Source organism: Pterocles gutturalis, unplaced genomic scaffold, assembly GCF_000699245.1.
Source record: "Pterocles gutturalis isolate BGI_N339 unplaced genomic scaffold, ASM69924v1 scaffold2250, whole genome shotgun sequence".
Classification (NCBI taxonomy): Eukaryota; Metazoa; Chordata; class Aves; order Pterocliformes; family Pteroclidae; genus Pterocles; species Pterocles gutturalis.
Genome location: NW_010143049.1, coordinates 18,175 through 39,793, shown reverse-complemented (window position 1 = coordinate 39,793; position 21,619 = coordinate 18,175). Strand labels below are relative to the sequence as shown.

Here is a 21,619-nt window from a genome sequence, read left to right as displayed (position 1 = left end):
AATCACCTGAGTAAAACAAATGGGTCTGCCAGGCACAACTGTATCTTGGCCGGTTCCCAAGAGGGAAGTGGCAGCAAATTGGAGTTGTTTCAGCATTCGGCAGAGGTGAAGGATGGGTGACACCAGTTTAATGTACGGCACCTCCGGAAGCGCTCCAGATTGCATTCCCTGCTGTACCAACTGCTGCCTCCCGCGCCCCATGACTAGGAGCAGGCCCAGCCAGCAACATCTGGCAGCTCAGCAAGGAATGGGTGCCACTCTCGAAACCCCATAGACTCTAAATATGGTGCTTAGCCTGGTGGAGGCTTTAATCACTTACCACTCTTTGGCAGCGGGCTACAACAGCTTATCCTAGCCTCGTACATCATGCGCAGACATCTGCTGAGCCGCGAGGCAGCTACACATTCATTTTCCTTTCTTGCTTGTTTTTTTTTATCCCTCCCTCCTTCTCTCCCTCCCTCCCTTCCACCCTTCTCCTCTCCTCCCGTCCCCAATATGCTTCTTGGGAGAGATGAGCTGTAAAGATTGCTGCTTCATTGTGTGCAAGTAACTGTGGGGATGCCGGCCCCTTGGCAGACACGCGCGGCACCTGTTCCGCTGACCTGGGCGATGTCTTCTGTCGAGCGGGGTTTGGCAGGGATCGGAGCTGAAGCCAGTGCAGTGATAAGGCTGAAGAAAACGGCTCTACATTTTCTGTCACCTCCCAATTAAATGGGTTTCATAAAGTGCTTTCCTTTATTTGTCAGGGAGGTAAGCTGGAGCTGAACGTTGCATTCAGGAAGGGCAGAGTGCATCACAATGGAGTGCTGACAGCGCCGCCGGTGTTTTCTTTCCGGTGGGTCATAACTGGGCAGCGCTTTTGCGTGTGATTGTGTGTGTGGCTGTATGTACATATATACAGAAAATGTAGAAAGGGAACCAGTTCTTCAGGAGCAATCGGCAGCCGCGTCTCTGGTTGTTGGAGCTGAGGTTGCTCAGAAGCTCTGACCTCTGGGCGTAACACTTACCACAAAGTGTACGGCTGCGTTTCAGTGGGTGCTCTTTGCTTTGTGTTTAAATTTAGATCCAGACTTTTTTTAGTATCACTTTCATTCTTCTAAATAACATTTTGTAATGATTCGTGTAGTTGGATTATTGCTTATGGTTTATTAAAGGTAAGCATTCAGATAAAGAAGGAGGTTGGAAACCGACTTCTGCGGGTTTCAGTGTGAAATTGAGCAAGTGAAAATGAACGAGGTCTGATGAATGTGCACAAGTTAATGATAACGGAATAAGCAGCTATACTGTTTTGTTATAGATTAGAATACAAAACTCTTTAATGAACGTTTTTTTCCTGTGGAAAACCAATTTTCTCTCCTAGGTCTTGGTATTTAATGGAATTCACCATGTGGGGCTGGTGGGATTTTACAGGGATTCAGGACTTAACCCTGTTCTGCCTGTTCAGCCCACTTTGCCTTTTCTCATGTTCTTCACTTGTTATATGAGCAGTTATAATTTTTATATTGTGGTGGCCCATGCTGAAGGGTAGTGCAAAGCTGAGCTGAATAAGGCAAGTGGAATATTTTTGTTTGGGTTGCACTGGGTAGGAACAGTTAACCTGCTTCGGAAGGATCCCCATGACTGGCAGCGGTGAGAGGCTGGACCCCATTTCCTTTACTTTTAAACTCTCCTCCATACATGGTTTTAAGGGAAGAAAAAGGCTTTGTATTTTTAGAAGTCATATTTACATAGAATTCATTACAGCTGATATTGCAGCATTAGGACTTAAAATTCCAGCCTGCAACCAGAGAGCTGCTGGTCTGACATGCTACAGTGGAGATTTTATTATTAGGTTGAAATACTCCTCTAGTAAAGGAGAGAGTGGAAATTGGTTTATTTCCAACAGGAATTAGGTTAGTGTTCATATGCTAAGCGTTCCACTGGTAGCAGCTCTTCCCAGAACAAATGTTCATCACTGATGGCAGCAGGGATGCCTAAGGAGGATGAGCAATATACATAATCCCTCTTTTCTCTGCTCTCCTACTCCCTCCTCCCCCTGATTTTGGTTGGGTTGGATCTCACCACATTTTCTAGCGACCTGCAATCATCACTTTTGTCTGTGATCACCACACCTTCAGAAGCTGAGCAGAGCCAGAGTGGTTGGGGAAGGCTCAGTGACCGCTCGAGCCTTCCAGCAGAGACGGCAGCGGTGTGCGGGGCAGGACTGCACGGGCTGGAGGGGCCGTCAGCCCCCGGCTGCTGTGTTCGGCTGGATGGAGCTGGTGCTGCCGGGGATTGAATTGGGGGGAAGATGCTTGCTCCCTTCCTTATCTATGCCCTAATTACTTAGGAGAGTAGCTGATCCTGTAGAAAACATCGTTTAATTGTAGAACTTGCAGCTTGCTTTATTGCTGTGATGTAGGCACTGCGTGCCTGGCCGCTCTGGCACACTCCGGGGGAAAGCTGGGCTTTTTGCAGGCCAGCGAGGGATCTCCCTAGCTTCATTTTTTCCTAGCTGGGCGTTCAGAATGCCTGCGTTCATCTGAGTAACCACAACACGAACTTCCTCGTCTCAATCTCTTGTTGAGATACTTGCAGCTCACTTTGGTTCTCCTCTGGGTTGTACTTGTGTCTGAATCACATTGTGTGGCTTTTTAGAAAACTTTCCCTGATGGGGTGGATTTCTCCTCCTGTCCCGAGCCAGCCTGAAGCAGTTCTGGGCACACAATGTACAGAGTCTTCTCTCCCAGGTATTTGATAATGCCATAAACAAGTAATTACTAATCCAGTGAACTATTAAAAGTCGATAATGGTGAAGAATAGAGAGAAGACTGGCTTTCTGACAGGCTGGTTTACCTTAATTAAACTGGTGAGTGATTAATATGGACAGCTGATCTTGTGGCTTTAATTAGGTGCATTTAGAGTTTTGTGTGAATAAGAGATGTCTCGAACCATCCCACAGGTTAATGGCAATACAATACTCTTATCACAGGCATGTATCTTTCAAATGGCTGGGTAGATGGTTAATAACACGTTTTAAAGCTTGATTTGAAACTTCTCTTAATGGGTTATTAGAAAATACGCAAGTCACTGCCTATTTTATACAAAACTGAATTTTAATAAAATGTTTTTCAAAAAGAGAATGTCCACTGATTTCATCTTGCAGTTTAGGTTTTTACATTATAAGTAGATTGCCGGAAATTAAATATTTAAAAAGTGTTTCAAGGGGATTTAAAAATAATATTTGAGCTGCAGTCTAAATTTTCTCTGGTGTTGCTAGAAATCCAAAAGGTGTTACGCTACTACTGTGTGGGAGCTTGGAAGGGGCAAAAAAACAGCTCGTTTCTGCACCTGGGCAGAATGCAGTGTAAAATGTGTGCCGGGTGAGTCCTGGGCTCCAGGCTGCCTTCTCATGGTTTGTGCTGGTTTAGATAACAGTACAGTGTATCGATATGAAAAAGGAAAAATTCGTTTGATTTACCATGTCTCTCCAAAGACTAAAGGAGAAAAAAATTAAATTAGAAAGTATTGAAAATACATTGATAAAAGGTGGTTTTGTGTACTTTCTGTTCAGGAGTGACTCTGCAAAAAGCATTTGGTGTCTGGAGTCTTACTTCTTTACTTGGGCTTGACAAGTTGTACTTACCTTCTCTCTTCTTGTTTCCTACAGTGATTTTGTTAAAAATAAGGGTTCTGTGTTAACAGATAGCAGAGCGCCGCTAGCAGACCTTCACACCATGGTAATGGTTTGGTTACTGTCTCTAGTAACAAACACACATTTCCTGTGCAAGTCCACATAAGCAATTCACAAATCTTTTAGAGTTCCTCACTGATAAAAGAGTGGTTTTTTAGCCCAGGAGTGACAGAGTGTTCCAGTAAAGGTGAGCAGCTGCTGGTAAACCTGAATTCTGGGTGTTTCCCATTGTTTCAGAGTCCGTGGATAGTTGAATCTTTTCTTTTTGCTTTCAGCAAGTGATTAAGATGTCAGAAGCGCTACGAGGTTCTGCTTTTCCGTTGTTCTGCACACTTGTTCTAAAATGAACACCGTCGGCCCCTTGTTTGACATTATTATCAGCGCGGGGAGCTCTGTAGGAGCGTTTTGGGTTCCTCGTCCAGGAGCCAGCGTCTCACCTCTGCGCACACCCGACTCGGTGGATTCACAGGCAGCAGTGCCACTCGCAAGACAGAACAGGTGGCTTTGATGCCCTGTAGCAGAAATGACCTGTGCCTTTATTGGCATTTTTTGAAGATTTTAATAACAAACATCAGAGAAAAAGTGTTCCTTTTGTTCTGATTTTATTTCTAAGCTTTGCAAACAAAACTGTTTCCTGTGATATACTACGGGTCAGCTTTTGCGAGGTATTAATTTGAATTGGTCCGTGAGGTCTAAGAAAAGGGAGCCTTTTGTCACAAGGCTTATTTCAGCTATACTTACCTCTTTGTCTCAACTGGAAATTCTTAGGGGTCTGCAAATCAGAAAGGTCAGCAACTGTAGTATTAGAAACACTGATAGATAGTGCATGAAAATGAGACCTAACCTCTAAAATGAAAATTGACCTCTAAAATGAGAAATGAATCTCTGTTACCCTTGAACAACACCCTGATGGCATTTCTAAATCCGTCTGATTCTGTACGATGTACTCCGCGTGCATCTCTTTAACTGGCGCAGGGAGGGAGTCCTCTTAAGGTGAATTCTTCAGAAAGCACACACCATTGACTCCTGTGTAGATTTTAAGGGTGGCTTTGGTGTCAGCAGAGGCAGGTGAATACTGACTGCTTTTGAAGCTCTTGCCTTCGGATACATCCTGCGGGAACGCTGCCCTGCTCTTTGGTAGCGGTTGCAGATTTTAAGCTCTCGCGTGCTCGGGATGCAGGAAGGTCCATCAGCTCCCGTCTGCTCCAGTGCTTCGTGACCGTGACTTGTGGGCCTCGGCAAACCACGCGACCTCTGCGTGTTCTTCTTCACTCATGTGGTTGGTAGTCCTTGGTTTTGACCAGGGAGTTGGGTTGGGTTGGTTTTAACGGCGGGGGTTTGTTGAGTTTGGAAACATGCGCACAGAGCAGCACGGGTGGCGAGCATCGCCGCTTTGTTCCAAAGACAAACTGGTGTTAGCAACTTCTTACGGCTGCCTGTTGTCCGCTTGGCACGTAGCGTCTCCTCCTGGATCCAGGTTCCAGCTGGGAGCTGCGGTGGGGCTGCGGGCTGCGGTTGCGCGTCGTCGCGGGCGGGCAGTTGTGTTCCTTTGCGCGGGAGGCTGAGCTGAGGTTTTTGAAGTTCAGGGAAGATGTGAAGAGGTGAAGGAGGGAAAGCAAAAAAGGATATGTTTCAAAACAAAGCCTTTTGATGCTAAAATTGCCTAACTCAAACTCTGTCTTCACACATCAGGGCTTGGTGCTGATAGTGATTTACTCACACTTCCTAGTTAATAATTAGACATCGGGAGACACCATACATCACTCCTAGTGGAATATATGGGGCCTGAGGAGAGTTTTCTGTTTTGACTAATAAATTTTAACCAGAATCACCAAGCTTAATGAAATATTACAGCTTCGGAAGTGTTTTAAGTCTTGTGCTGTGCAAACAGTGTTGCTTTATTCAGTAAATGAATTTATCATTCATTCTGTGTCCTGAGCCCTGGCTGGCTCTGGAGCATGGGCTGAATGCACGACTCTGAACTAGAAAGCGGAAAAACTAATCAAATCCTTAAAGACCAAAGGCAGCGAGGCAGGTCTAGAGTGACTTTTTCAGTGGTAGCCTCTGGCTACATCCGCTTTTATTTTAGTAACCATTGTTAGCATGATTTATAACTTCAGCTTTAAGACGTACACTATTTAGATGTAATAAGACGCTTCGCAGCTTTTATTTCTATTTCCTAATTTCCCTCTTGTCCCGTCTCTTTTTTCACTCCCCCCTCGTCTTTGTCTCCCTCTCCTCTCCCCGGCATACCCCTGCCGTTGACGCTGCGCTGAGAGAACATTTCACTGTCAGCCCCAAGGTCGACACAACCGTCTCTGTCTCCACTGCTGGCCGACGGGCTGGTGGCCGGGCTGGTGCCGAGGAGACCGCCGTGCACAGGGTTTAGTCTCTGCTGCTGCACAGAGCTTTTCCCCGCTGGTTCTGGTGCGAGGATCCTCTGCACACAGAGGAGGGGACGTGCCCCCCAGCAAATAACGGGGTCCCTGCTGTCCCCCTGCTAGGTGGCACGCAGTTCAGCTCCCTGCCCGCACAGCCTCACGGGGAACGCTGCCGTGCCAGAAGGAGAGTGATCCGGTCCAGCAGGATCCTGCCCGCTTCCTAGGTGCAGCACAAGGAACCTGCCGCAAAATGCACCTCGTCCTCGCACACGTGGACACGGTTGCAAGACCTTGGGGCGCTCCTTAGACTGTGGATTTGGGGGGCCACCAGGAGGAGCAAGTCCCACTGCAAACATCTTCCTGCTTGGTTGTGTAGGAGTGTCGGACGCGTGTGCGTTGCTGTGTTCTCGTGCTGTAGCCTCTGCCATCACCACTCAGCAGTTTTTCCTCTGCATCGTGCCGAGGAAGCAAGATAAGAGGAGGCAGTAAACACACCTTATTGCCCGTGCAGGAAGGGACCACTAAACCCTTCCTGCACCGCTCTCGCTGCTGTTCAAACCCTCCCTCCCACCTTGCTTTTGACAGAATATTGACTGGGAACCCAGATCCCATTTCTGCGTAGCCTTAAGGGCAGCAGTTTACAGAGTGGCGGTGTTACATAGGTTTACTGTGTCGTATGTCTGTGTAACACTGGATTTGGATCTTGTATTTAGCTGCCAGAAGTGACTGTGATGAAGTGGGAGAGATAAACTGATAGATTGTGTGCCAGAAAGATGTTGGGAATCAATCAGATAAATAGGGCAGAGGAGTAGCTTGCTGTTTTCTAGTGATAATAAACCAGTGGCCTCTCTTCCTGGGATTTTAAAATGTAATTGCTGCAGTAATAATCTCCAAAAATAAGCAAACAGAAAAAAAGTCATACCAGGTTTTTAATTATACTTGAATCGCTCTTTTTTTTTTGGTAATATGATGTATGCCTTGAAGGAGACAGCAGATGTGGACAGGTATAAATATTATCTCTGTTGCTTGAATGTCTCCTATTTGAAAATAAAAAAGGGCCATAAAATGGTATCAATCCACCTTTATGGCATTTTGGTTTTGTGGGGTGCAGGTCTTTTCCCTCCCTCACTCCATAGTGTACGTAAGTGATCAGAAACGATGGGAGTCGCGGGTTTCCCACGTCGCACTGTGCCTGGGACAGTGGTGGAAAAGGACCTTTCATCCTGTCTCCTCCAGCGTCGCTGTGGGATTGCCTGCACTGGCTGTTTTCTGGTGGGTCTGTTTCAGGTCCTTTCTGAGCTGAGGCAGTAACTTCACTAGTCAGTGAAGTGTTGGCGTCTGGAAAGCAGCCTGTGCCCCTCAGGTTGAAGGGTTTATTTCTGTTCTTTGTGTTAGCACGTTGGCTGATACCCGAGGCGCCGCACGTGGGGTTTACAGTGAGTGGTGATAAACATACAGCGCTGGTCACATATCCAGAAAGGCTGTTCACAGTATTCTTTGGCTGTAGGAAGCAAAAAGGACAAAACCCAACCCTCAAGACATGAAAAGAAATGAAAAGCCTGCTTGAGTATTCCTGCTCTAGCTGTAAAAGTGATTTTGCTGTGCTGTTCCTCGGAGCGAGCGGTACTGCCCAGCAACGCCTGACTCCTGCTTGGTGAAGTGTTTCGGTTCCCCCCTGCCCTCCCCTCTCCAAGTGTGGGGTGAGACCTGTGGGGCAGAGGTCTTACCGAAGGGTTGGCCCATCTGACAGTCCCGGAGGGGGCTTTGCAGTGCCCCAGGGGTTCGGTCCTGTGCCAGTGCTTAGATTTACAATCATTGGTTTGCTTTGCCCATGTGGGTCTTCTTGTGCTTGGACTAAATTGAGTCTCTCTGGCTCTGCATCACCTTTTAGATTCTCTTCAGATGAACGACATGGTGCTACATGTCACCTAAATGAACCACGATGCATTGAAGGGAAGACTGTGCTGCTCCTAGATCCATCTGAATTTATATAAGAAATCTTTGCAGTGGCCTTCGGTGGTGGTTGTGCTCCAGTACTGTGGGGAGCCTTTTTGGAAGAGGGGATGATCTGTAGTCACTTAAACTTTTAGCACAGAGCTTTGCTTCCTTGCTTGAACCTTTTCAGAGCCATCAGCTTTTTCCCTTGGAAAACTCCTTCATGGAGAGGACATGTTAAAAAGCCTTAGTTCTTGGCTCGCGGTTTTCTAGGGAGTTTCAAGAAATGATGCACACAGTTTCCCTTGGGAACTTGGCAGCTGATTTCTTAAGTCATCTGAGAAACCTGCGAGCTTTGCTTTAACATGTCTTTACTGTGCTTTTAAATGGGATTGTTGTCTTTCTTCTAGCTCCTTCGAGAATTTATAGAACGTAAAACCACTGCATTGGACCCCAATGACCAAGTAGCCATGGGCAGGTGAGTAGGAGGTTGTCTGTAACATCACTGGCTTCGCCCCAGCACTGCGTTCCAGTCCACAACTGCAAAACTACTTTGTCCAGTTCATTGTAGAGGGCAACATTTTGAACAGCTCTGGAGAAAGCATCGGGGTGTAAGAAGTTGCTTAACAAATTATTAAAACAGTAGGACATTAGTCAGGAAAGTCATCCTCTGTAACATACTCCTTAGTTGTGGATTTCAGGGAATGTTTCCTGCATGCAGAGGTAAAATATATTTCCATGTAGGGAGGCTCTTGTTTCTCTATTTAATTCTGCAGTTAGAAAATAAAGAATCTTCCAAACACCACTTACTGAACAGTGTACATTCAAATAGCCGTCGGCTGTAATTTAGAAAAGCGTAAAGGCAGGGGAAGGCTGAAAATGCTGGAGCAGGGCTCTCCACTGGAAAAGTGCTGTGGGGGTATGTGTATGGGGAGAAAATGCATCAGGAAATTTTGTGAGGGTGAAATAACTTTTATCCTTGTAAAATACTATCCAAATTTTGGTGCAATGTGTCAAATTTATTTTGTGTGTGTCTGGAATATTATGGAAAGCTATTCGCTATAATTTAACATGATATAGACAAAATTACATTTAAGTGGTGATTACATTGTACATTTATCTGACTTTACAATAAAATAGATTACAGTAATTAAGATCATATTAAGATTGCAGTAATTGGATTTTGCTAGATTTTTTCCCCTGATGTCAAGTTTTCATTGTATAAATCAGGTAAGATGATGCTCGTTTTCGTAAAAAAAAATATTTATAACTAGTAGAAGTTTTCCCCAGCTGAAAACTTCTTTGACTTGATGAAGTTCTGTTTGAGGAGGTGAGCTCTCCCTTCTGAAGACAGTCAGGGATCAGACAGCAATTTCTGAAAGCATTTATTGCTCTTTCTTTTGTAGTTTTGTGTTATAATAGTTGGAGCATTCTATAGGGCTTCTTGCTAGAACTTCCAGCTCTAAGTCAGAGATGTTGGAGAGAAATACTTGCTTATAATTTTTCGTATACTTTGCAAAACTGAGGGAGGAAATAAATTCAGATCATCTACTGCGTCATGGTAATTCTGTTCATGAAGTTAGCGTAACCTATCTCACTGACAGAATCCGTTTGAAGTTTCATACTTGTTCCCGAGGTTCTGATCCCCTTCTCTTGTGTGCATGCAGCAGGTGGAAGGGCTGGGAAGGGCCTCAGCCCACCGTGTGCCTGATGCTCATTTTCCTCGTGCCTCTGAAAGTGGGGTAACTGTTGGTTTGCATTCCTCAGGCAGTGGCTGGCCATCCAGAAGTTACGAAGCAAAATAAAGAAGAAAGTGGACAGAAAAGCCAGTAAAGGAAGGAGAATCCGGTGGGTGACAGCTTCTGTAAGAAGTTCTGGTTTTGCCGAATGAAGTGTGGCTGTGCTGGGTGGGCTCTGGGGAGTGTTGGCAGGCTTATTCGTGCCTTGCAGGGCAAGATGTCTTGCTCTGGGGCAGCCACGGGGGAATCTTGATGTTCTTTGAGGCTGGAATAAGGGCTTGGCTGGATGCAGCCTGTGAGCAGTGCCCAGATCAGTCTTGGCAAGAGCGTTCATTGGTCTCAGAAAACACCGGAGAGAGGTGTTCAAATGTCCCCAGGCGATTTGGGGACATAATTTCCCATGAAAGCAAATGAACACCTCTTGCACAATATATATTTAGCTGACTAAAACATGGATAGCAGCTCTAGGGGAAGATGTGCAGAGATGCCTCCGTGAGGTGGATGTCTCTTTCCCACTGGCTGTCAGTTGGAATTTGGTGTCTAATCTCTCTTTGTTTTCCTGAGTCCCATCGGAGCTTGCTTTACCTTCAGAGCGTTCCACATCCTGGCTCCTGGATCGCTATCTTGGCTTGATCTCTCCCATTGTGTCTCCAGTGGAAGAATCTCCCACGCGGTAGGGAGGAAGGGACGCAGGCTGGAGAGGACGGGGTTTTTCCCCTTTGCAGAGCAGATACATTAGTCTCCCCGAGTTTAGCATGACTGCATGATTTGTAGTGGAGGAGGCGTTTGTGGCAGGGAGGCATGCTGCAAAGCTGCGCCGCTTCCTGAAAAATCCGCATCATCAGCCATCCTTTTGTGAGTAAACTATAAATCGTGAGTTTAGATGGCATCTGATAGAAAGTCAGCGGAGTCAGTCTGGGTCAGGCCTGGCATAGCAATTTTTAAGATAGATGTCATAAGATAATTTATTAAAAGAGGGAAGAGCTACTTTGTTGGCCTGAAAAGCCTATAATTATTGACTATCAATATTCTTTTCTGTCAGCATCACACGTAATTGGAGATATTCATGATTCAGTCAAAACTACTGACAACATCACACAACTGAGTCAGACTCGTAAACCTCCAGGAATAATGGGGAAGGCTCTCATTGTGTGCAATCTGTGCGCTTCAGCATTCCTGAGAGATCAGCTAGCTCACCCAGTCGATTCCCTCTTAGATCTTAGGTGCCTTGTTTTTTTTTTCTTTAAATAAAAGTTGCACTGACCCTGCAGGGATAATATCAATCAAATTAAAAAGTGTCATTGTCTGTGTTCAGGATTAACAAGCAGTTAAGCTCCAGCATCTCTTCAGAATAGTCCAGTAGAGCCCAAATGGGTGTTTTTAAATAGTTGGTTCTTCCACTGGGAGACTCCATGTCACCCCGAGCAGATCACTTATCCTCCGTTCTTCTTTTTCCTTCTCTAAAATCGGGGCAGCAGTGCTTAGATTTGTTTTCGTGAAGGACTTGGAGATCCTGGAGAGCAAAGTATTTAATACTGAGTTTCATCTGTCTCCGTAATTCTTCCTTTTTAGCAAGCCTTTAGCAAGCCTTCAGTGTTACAGCACGTTTGGGTGACATGTGCTAGTTTATTGTAGGGTCTGAGGCTCTTCAAGTGGCTTCAGAAGCAGTCGATCTTCTGCTTTACACGAGTACCTGTCTGCTTCACAGACAGGGAAACTGGGGCACTAGGAGGGGAAAGGAGCTGGTCCAAAAGCTCCCCAGTGAAGCTTTAGAAACCTGGTGCCTGGAACTCTGCCATCCCTCGCTGGGACAAGCCTTTTCTTCAGGTAGAGATGGAGGGGTGGTGTGTGCACACCTGTTTCTCGTGTCAGGGGTTTCTGGTCCTGTGCTGCTGCATGGGATGTTTTTCTATAAATGAAATATTTTATATCTGCTAGACTGGGATTTTTAAAGTCCTGATTTTAAAAATGTGACAGTAATTGCTTCTGGACAAACAACTGGTGTCAGAGGATTTACCTGAGTTGCCAAGTCCCCTTGCCACTCTGCAGACTGTCCCTGGATGAGCTTTGATCTGTACAAATCCATCCGGTGTCAGTGTCTCAGAAGCCAGCTGTTCACAGCCCAGCCTGGTGCCCTGCTGCGTGGCGGTGCCAGCCCTGCAGTGGCGGGGCAGTGCTTCCCTGAGGAGTGACAAAGACTGGATTGTGCAGAGAAGCCCTTGTGTAAGGGTGAGCGTGTGCTGTGCCTGAAGAGCCATTCTGAAATAGTCTTGTGAGCTGAAAATCCCCTCGAGGGAATGTTCCTGCATAAGCAAACAAAAGGGAGTGCAGAGGTGACGGAGTGGAAAGGTGATTCTGGGCAAATGCTTGTGAATCCTTTTGCCTGCTATTTGTCAAGCTCTAAAAATAGCAGCAGCTTGGATAGAACATTTCGGAGCTGGGTAGGCAGTGGTAGTGTACACCAGAAGCCGTTGGTTTGGAATCCTCTGCCCTTAGACACCAGGGTTTCAAGCCACCTTCTCATTCTGGGTTTTTCAGTACTCTGTTAAATTTTATGTCAGGTCCTTGAATCTAAGGCATGAAATCTGCTGCAAGTTCCTAGCCCAGCGTGGAGAGCGGGAAGGGGATCCCGTATCTGGAGGGGCAGTGCAGCTTGCAGAGATGTTTTGGTGGATCAGAAGCTGAGACAGATGCAGCACTGTATCACTTTGGATATGCCCCATCCCTTCTTTGCACAGGTCTTTGTCCCCTCTCCTTCTTTGCTTGTTTTTACATGCTCCATTTGTAAGTTATTCAGACTTTCCAATGATGGGTATGGCTCGCAGAGTGGGATTTTGATATCCTTTAGGGCCCTAGATACCACAGAGCAAGGAAAAAGTGATAGCAGATGGATGCTTGAGAAGGTCTGATGCTCTGGCGCTCTGCTGCCTGCAGTGGGCTCTTTGGGCACAAATTCCAGAAGGTGATTAAGACACCAGCTGAACGGAAGGCTGAAAACGAGTTCTTGTTTCTCTGTCTTCTGCGTTTTCAGGGTTGTCTGTCTGGGAGCCTGATTAGGTACTCGCACACAGTTAATGGATGCTGTATGTCCTCTTTCTAGCTGTGATAAAAAAGGATTTGCTTGCTATTCAGTTCATTGTATCATCTGATTATTCTCCTGTCCATGTTATAAGAAAGGAGGAGGAGGGAAGGGAGGGGGAATTACCAGCTACAACTGGTGACTCGTTAGATATCAGCCACCAGCAAAGCCAGGGCTTTGCATTTCAGGGACCGGTGTGTTTCTATTCAAGCAGCAACATTTCCTTTTCATTAATAGTTACTAATGTGCTGCCTGCTTATTTCCTGTGCTATTCAGGTATCATGTCCATAGCAAGCTGGTGAGCTTCATGGCACCTATTGACCACTGCACAATGAATGATGATGCCAGGTGAGTAATAGATTAATTATGTTTCTCAAATGGCTTCATGACAGCATGATATTGACCTGTTCTTCAGTCTGTCGCCCCCTCCATTTCTTCTTATCAGTTAACCATTTGTCACTGGCATCATAGCCTGGGTGTCTTGGTCACATCTGTCCAGGCAGTCTGGCTGAGCTTTCACTCTGTAATTACTGTGACACCAAACAAGAAATTTTCATAAATCTCAGTACCTGCATTTTGATTCCTTCTTTAAAACTCCTCCGATTTCGAAATCTTCTAGTTTTATGGAATTATTTTGGAAATAGACAACTAAGTTGTCTGGTGCCTTCAGGTGTAATTGAAACTTAGGAAGAACACTTCTGTCTCTTAACAGACGTGGCAGCTGTTCTAAATTCTGCTCAGCATGCATTTTCTTAGATCAGTTAATAACTGGAATAGTTCAGTCAAGATTCACTCAAGACCTAAATGCTGTTCGTGTTTATGTCTATTTAAAGAGTGAAGAATTTTATTGGAAGACTATAATGTTTTAATGTGCTAATTAGTAAGGAAAATATCCATGAAGTTTTGTGCATAGTTACTAGATAGTTTTTCAGAGTTCTTAAGTATTACATTTTGAAACTAAATCTCCAAATACTGAGCTGTTTGTGGGAAGGAGGTGGAATAATTTTTCCGGTGAATGGATGTAGAAGGCTTGAGAAACATCTTTCCCCTGGGTCGTGGACCATGTTTGTGCTTTGTGAGAGAGAGCTGTCATTTGTCTGTTTGCGAAATGGAAACCAAATACCTGCTGTTCCTAGACTGTTGCCTTTTGGGATATTGCACAGATTTCTGGATGAGAGCTTTCCGGTAAGCTGGCACAAAGATGTTTTGTGTCCATTATAAGACCTGTGCTGTTTCATCATGCATCTTTTTCATTATTTCTTTACTTTTTATTTTTTTCAAGTGAGAAAACTGCTTCGATTTCTGAATATTGTCTAGATCCTCTAGCCACAAAAATAAATGTGTTGGATGTGCAGGGTGAAAGCAGGGGGCAGGACAGACACACATTCCTAGTGGAGTCATGCCATCCTGTAGAAATGGTTCTGGGATGTGCTGCTCATTCCCCACATCTTTTTGTCTGAGGGCAATTAGCAGGAGGCATAGGTGTGTTTAGGAAAAACCAGTTCATACCATGTGCATTAATAATACGCGTGACTCTAGTATTTCTCTATCTCAGGATTACATCCAGTCGACTGGTTAGTACTTGTCCTTTGAGAATTTCAAATGAGGTTAGGGTGCCTGTCATTTTTTGCATGTAAAACATATTGCACTGTGCTACAGGTTAGGCAGGCATACAGACTGCTGCTCTGTCCCCAGAATGAAGGATGCTCAGCTTGCGTGGGGCGTGTGTGAGGGGGAAAAAGGAAAAAAAAAAAAAATAGCGAGACTGATCCTAATAATCTGGAAGTTATACTGTGTTTGCTGTCCCCAGAGGTGACATTGCCTCCTCCTCCGCAGTCCACCACACTCGCTTGTGTTCCAAAAGTTGCATAGCAAATGCATTCGGTAAGCCAGAATCCTCCAGCAAGTCAATGCAAACGTGAAGCGCATGGAAACCGCTGGACGGTGGAGTCGTTCTGCACAGTGACCTCCTTGGGCCTCGGCTACCCTTCGGCTGGCTGCCATCGTCACAACCCTTGTTCCCTTTGCTCCTCGGGAGGCACCTGGAGTCCACCGCACACCGACCGACCCTCGGCAGCTGTCACAGCTGGTAGGACGCTGTCCACGTGGTGCTGTGTTGGCACTATTGTCACGGTGGCAGGGACAGAGGGTTTGACAGTTGGTTTGCTGGAAGTGTCTCCTGGGGGTTTTCTCCACGTCGAGCGGGTTATTGCCGCTCTTGCATGTTCTACTGATTCTTCGGTGGCAGCAGCTGCTGCTGCTTATTGTCTGGCTGCAGGAACTTGTTTCTTACATTAAGTTTATTAGTCACTTTGGAGGCCAGCCATGCTGTCTGGTAATGGTGCTTCGGTCACTTAGCTCCTGGGGTCGGTTTAGCCGGCCAGAGTGAGGCTGGCGGTTGATGTGTTCACGCCAGCAAGCGTGCCCGAGGGTCACCGTGTGGGCAGCTGTGTCCCATTCTGCCGAGATGGGGCTTTCCAGCAGAGCCTGGAGGTGGATGGGGCCGTGCCAGACTCAGGCTGGGCAGGTTCTGTTCCTGGTCCTGCCGGTGGCTGCGTGGGTGACCTGAAGCAGGTCGCTCTGCGTTTCTGCGCTGTGATTCCCCTGCCGAGCAGTGGAGGGCTGCCGTTGGGACCTGCCTGGAGAAAACACTCAGTTAGTGGGATAAGGGTTTAGTCCTAACGTTGAGCTTAAATTTCCCTCTGCTGTAATTCAGCCCTGTTGTGTCTTGTCCTGTTCAACGTGGGCTTTAGGAACAGACTCCTGCTTCCTCTTTGCAGCAGCCCTTCCACGTTGGCGTGGGCGTTCTTGTGTTGCCCACTGGAAACCTGGGTGTCATTCAGCTTAGCTTCTGCCGTTCCTCCCTGCTTTGCACCATTTGTGTTTGCATCCAGACATAAAACATTCGAAAAACTGGAGCGGCCAGTGTCTGGAAATGAGGTGTCTGTAGGTGTTGTGGTTCAGCTCTCCCAAAATGAAGATATCTGCTGCTCTCGGTCATTTATTCCGAACCCACTGCCCCTCTCCAGGGGTCACTTCCCAGCCCTGTTTGAAATGCCCCTGCGCTTGCCGTGGGCCGTTACACCTCGCGAGCAGCACACAGCCATACCGGACCAGGCAAGAAGAATTCAACGTCTGCTTTAAACTGCAGGTGAATTAAAAAGAAAGGAGCAGGCCTGTGTGCATGAGAGGGGAGCAATAATGATACCACTTCCCTTTGTGACAGAAGAGGGTGATTTTATTGTTTGCAAGTGTGAATTACTAGATTGAAAATGCAAGTCTACACTTCACAGTGATGTGATCATGCTCTGAGCCATTTTTTTTTTTTCTGGTCAGGCATGACCCCAAAATAAATACACATCTGAACAACGAGGTGCTCTGCGTTGTAGGGTAAGAAATTTTGAAGTGTCAGTGAGCTGTATATGAGAAACAGAGCTGGCAGAACATTCCCCTTAAGTTCTACCAGTGGCTACCGTGGCAGGTAGGTACCTGGAAAACGCCAGTAAATAAATGTGTGTGCAGAGGTGAATGGGCACAAGCTTGGGGCGATGGCAGAGAGTCCGGGGGGTGCGAGCGGCGGTGCAGTGTGGTTCTGGTTCTTCTCCAGCTGTGCCGAGTCCTCACCCCCCGTGATGAGCTGCACAAGCCCTTTGTCAGCGGGGCAGAGGAGAGCTGTCTGTGACCACTGTCCTGCTGTGCCTTGCTGCAAGTGCTTTTGCAGGCACCAGTCTGTGTATCACTGCGATACCTTGCTGCTTTCTGTATATTGAATTAGCTAGTGCAGCCTAGGAATACATTTTAGGCCTGATGCTCCTGTACATTTAAGCCATTTTAAACAACTCTGTCTGTGCAGAGAAACCTTAAAATAGCGCAAGGACCTGCTAGCGCTCACCTGAAGGTCCCTGTGTGCTGTTGTCATCCCCAGGACTTCTGGGGATCCGGCGCATCAAGTTTATCTCTTGCCACTGCCGCTGGCTGGGGAAACAAAGAGCAAATGCATGAGGAGAAGCAACCCGAGCGCTGCATGGAGACAGGGATGAACAGTCACTCCAGAATTGTTTTACAGCCTGAATTTGAGAAAAGAAACGTACAAGTATAATAACTGCCTTTGTCAACATCACTTTGTCAACATCCTTTCTTATTCTTGCTCCTGGTTGGAATAATAGCATCCGTGCAGGCAATTAATCTTCCACTTGCCAGTTTTTCATGCACCCTACGCATGGGCATGGCTGTTTAACCTCGTGCTCACATATATTATGTTGTAATGTGTGGGGCACTGGTGACCTCGAGCCCTCCTCTATTTTAACCCCTCTTTGGTAGTATTTTAAAACATACACTGGAAAGTGATTTTTATGGTTGTCTTGGGGTATATGTTTATAGACTTAAATACATTTATTGTGCTCTTGGGCCAAGGTTTTTCTAATCGGTCCAAGGTCATTGCTATGTAAATGGCCCTGCCCTAAGACAAGGAACCTGAAGGCGAAACCTTGAATGTAAGTGTGAGGAGAGCATCTGTCTTGGGCAGGAATTAGCCAGGATTAGAACAGCGTTGATCTCGCTGTGGTTGGGATTCACCTGGGTTTGTGGGTGCCATCGTGTTGGTGCCTCTTCTCGGACTTCCCTTGAAATGTGCTTTTCCCATCTTCATGGTGTAGGGTCGTTCACCGATCCCATTGCCCCGGTAGCTAGCATGGTGTAACCTTTTATACAATCGTCCTTCAGTTCCAGCATGTGGAACAGGGCTGGGAAGATGCCAGTCATCTTTTCTGTTTTACACTTTGGGAAGTCAGGCATGCAGAAATGAGAGCCTGTATCATAGAATCCCAGGATGGTTTGGGTTGGAGGGGACCTTAAAGCCCACCCAGTGCCACCCCTGCCATGGGCAGGGACACCTCCCACCAGCCCAGGTTGCTCAAAGCCTCATCCAGCCTGGCCTTGAACCCCTCCAGGAATGGGGCATCCACAAATTTGGGTATCTCCAAATCCACTTACCAACGGTGACCCAGGTCCCTGGACACGGGAGCACACTTTCATTATCTGCAGGAGTGGATCCTACAAACGGCTGGCTATGGCAAGGTCGGGTGAAGTCTGTGTTCCTGGGAAGGTCTGTGTGTGGATTTTGGTTTTGTTCTCTCTCTCTGTCAGCTTTGATATATAGAGCTTCAGATCTCTGCACTGTACGTGTGTGTGGAACAGACTAAACACAGACACTGTAAAAAAGGGATAATATCAAATTACTGCTCAGTTTGATGAACATCATTATTTCACCTCTGGAGAACGGTCGCTTGCAGGAGGGACATTCTGTAAGGATGCGGATGTTTGGTCCAAACACCTTTATCTCCCAAGACGACTCAGGTTATTCTGACAGGTAAAACAAGATTGTGCAAATATGCAACAGTGATCTAATCAGCTGGAACAACAGCAATATTTTAACTGGCGCTACCTTTTAACAGCATCATTAAGGGCTCTCATTACTCTTTTATTAGAGGCTCACTCTATTTCTTATCAGATTACAGAATGAACATAACTCATGGCACTGATTTGATCTCTTGTTAAAGAGGATTACAGCTTTGCATTAACTTGGATTGACACGGTTTATAATTTGCTGTTGATACACATGCTGGCGGTGTCACATGTGTGACCCCCTCCCCACAGCACCGCCGAGGAGAAGGACACCCATACATCATCATTAAAGATGGCACCCAGCGCAGAAATGGGAGGCAAAAGGAGGCTTTTCTGCAGTAAAGTCAGGCAGGACAAAAGAGACGCGTTCCCAAGTGCAAGCTGAAATACAAACCGGGATTTATAACTGGGTGAAGGTGGGGGAGAGTATAGCAGTTTTTTGAGAAGTTGCTTTGTACCTTGGCAAATGGTTCTTCATTACAAAGGAGGACTTTGCATCTGTTATGAGCCAAATTGGAGGGAAGAAGATGGACGCAATGGGACTGTGTCAAACCATGCTGTTCCACCCGCAGCGTGGGGCACAGGAACCTTTCCAAGAGCTGGGGAAGTTTTTTTTTGGCTTGTGGTGCAGTGCTGGCCAGGTATTTCCAGCACACCGTACTTGGCGTTACTACAGGGATACCTCTGTACGTACACACGTATGTGAACAGTCTCTCCACACCTGTGGAGGTGCGGTTTGTGTTTGACCTTGGAAGCGCAGACTCACGTGGCAGCAGGACTGGGCTCAGGGCAGGAATCGCTGCCTGAGGTCCCACAGCCAAGGGCAGGAAACCAAGCCCCTGGCTCCAGCAGTCCTGCTGGCCTCCGGCCATGCCTGGCAGAGGAGCATCCAGCCCGCTGGTGTTCTTGCACGAGCAGACCAGTGCCTGGTGGGAAGCTAAATTCAGACACAGATTATCCAGCTGCCGGTGAGGTTTGGATTAGAGCATTTCCCTTGGATTCAGCCGGGATGTTGTGTATTTTCCCAATCAGCGTTCTGACTCTTGGACTTAGTGCACTTGCTTTGGCACAATGTGTCTTGCTGCAAGCAGCAGGGGGTACGTAGTAGGAAATCCTGGTATTAAAAGATTAATTTACTTAAATGACATAAGAGTTTAAAAAAAAAAAAAAGTTGGTGAGATACCAGCCTTTAACTTAGCTCACTTTGTACTTTGGGTATTAAAACACCATGAGACTAGACTAATGGAGGCATTTGGGCTCTGCGATTGTCAATCCAGCACGGTCACCACGACAGAGCTCCCTGAGAGGAGGCAAAGCCCTTCTTTCTGAACCAGCGGCATCTGTGCTGCGTGGCACAAACCTCGGGTGACCGTGTCAGCGTGAGAAAAATTATTCTAAATTTATATAGACACAGCCTGGAAGAAAGGTTGTCCTGCTTTGTGTTGGCTTTGTTGTGGGAAACAAAGGGAGTGGGGCTCCCATGGAGGGCAGCATTCTGATCGGGGGATACCTGAGCCATACGGGGAACCAAGAACAAACCCACATGTTGTCCTGTGCCACTGAACTTGGCTTGACTGCTGGTCCCACGGCACGGTGGCTTCGGTATAATTCTGCCCTTTGTGCATCGTTTGGTTTGGTGGATTTTATCCCCTAACCTTTGACTTTTATCCTTAGGAGTCAGCTCATGTAGATGCAGTTAAGTATCCCGTATGGCTTTGAACCGTGGCTGTTAGAAGGGTTGGAACAAGCAGTTTTTGTGCGTTTCGAGGCTGGCAGCAGTGAAGGGGTGTACATGACCCCGGTTAGTGCCAATGGGCTGAAATCATTGTGTCCCAACATTTGATGTTTGACATCCCTAACAGACGCCTCCGTTATGGAAATTTCCTTTTTAAAGGGAAAAAAAATAACCTGTTAGGAGCTGCAAGATGATTTGTCGTCCTTCCTTTGTGAGACAATTTGTCTTCTCCTGCATCAAATCTGTTATAAAACAGGCAAGCTGTGAAAGAGGGAAATCATCCTAGGAATATGGGATGTTAAGGTACACAAAGAATGGTCCCCTCCGCGCGCCGGGGTGCACATCTGCGCAGGGCACTTCACACGCAGCAGTACAGTGGCTGCTCCGCTCAAATACCCGTCTGAAAACAGAGACCGAGAACGCAGCGTTTTATGAATTTCATGGGGAAATGAGAGCTGCTGGAAAGCACGCCAGCGGAGCACGCCGGAGCCTTCTGAACCTCCCTGTGTTTTGCTACTTCTCCAGCCACTTGTCCACATCTGTTACGCTTTGTGCTGTAAAAGCCCCTATGAAAATGGGACTTGAGACCAAAATCAGGAGGAGAGAGGTGCCACCTCTGCTCCCATTAATGCTGTTCCGGGCTGAAGGCTGGGGAATGGGCAGGTGGCTGTGTGCTGGTGTGAGGGGGAATGTTCAGGATCAGTGACAGGTGGCAGGTCTGGTTAAATTTGGGGGACGGTACCTTGAGCAGCAGCCTTTCCATCTCTCCTGCTCCCCACCCCGTCCCCAGACCCGGCCTCACAAAATGTGCAGAGTCCCTTTGTTTAGGGCAGGAACCAGCTTTCTGAAATATTTATAAATCTTGTGCCTGATCTCATGAGACAAACCGGAGGTCACATGTCACCTTCCATAATTTAAAGCCGTGGGGCTAAAAGCATTTGCACAGACTTGAAGGACCCAATCCTGACCTGCCTGAGCGAGAGGGAATTGCGGCAGACCTTTCTGAATCTCCTTCAAGCGCTGGGCATGGTGATGAGAGCCGTCTGGCTGGGTAATTTATAGCCGGAGTTGTGCGCTCGGGTTTTGGACCATGGTGGGGAAGTGAGTGAGAGAGTGCCATCTCGTGGGCCTGCCTTCCTGGCCACCGCCACGCATTGCACCGCATCGGATCGCATCGCATTGCACTTCACCGTACCGCACCGCATCATACCGCACCATGCATCACATCACACCGTACCACACCACATCACACTGCACCGTGTATCGCATCACACCGCACCGCATCATACCGCACTGTGCATCACATCACACCGCACTGCATCACACCGCATCACACCGCACCGTGCATCGCATCACACCTCACCGTACGGCACCACATCACACCGCACCGTGTATCGCGTCACACCGCACCGCATCATACCGCACCGTGCATCGCATCACACTGCACCGTACTGCACCGCATCATACTGCACCGTGCATCGCATCACACCTCACCGTACCGTGCATCGCATCATACCGCACCGTGCATCGCATCACACCGCACCGTGCATCACATCAGACCTCACCGTACCGCACCGCATCATACCGCACCGTGCATCGCATCACACCGCACCGTGCATCACATCACACCTCACCGTACCACATCACACCGCACCGTGCATCACATTGCATCAC

At 47.1% G+C, this 21,619-nt stretch overlaps 1 protein-coding gene across 1 annotated transcript in view; it reads left to right on the top strand.

The window, feature by feature from the left end:
- Positions 1 to 21,619, top strand: part of LOC104469850 (protein AATF-like) — a gene marked incomplete at its 5' end in the record, with an annotated part of 38,456 nt that overhangs the window by 4,339 nt on the left and 12,498 nt on the right. Inside the window, 4 exons of the mRNA XM_010084564.1 lie at positions 8,400 to 8,467; positions 9,757 to 9,837; positions 13,084 to 13,155; positions 13,971 to 13,992. Coding sequence (XP_010082866.1) covers positions 8,400 to 8,467; positions 9,757 to 9,837; positions 13,084 to 13,155; positions 13,971 to 13,992 — 243 coding nt within the window. The remainder of the gene's footprint in view (positions 1 to 8,399; positions 8,468 to 9,756; positions 9,838 to 13,083; positions 13,156 to 13,970; positions 13,993 to 21,619) is intronic.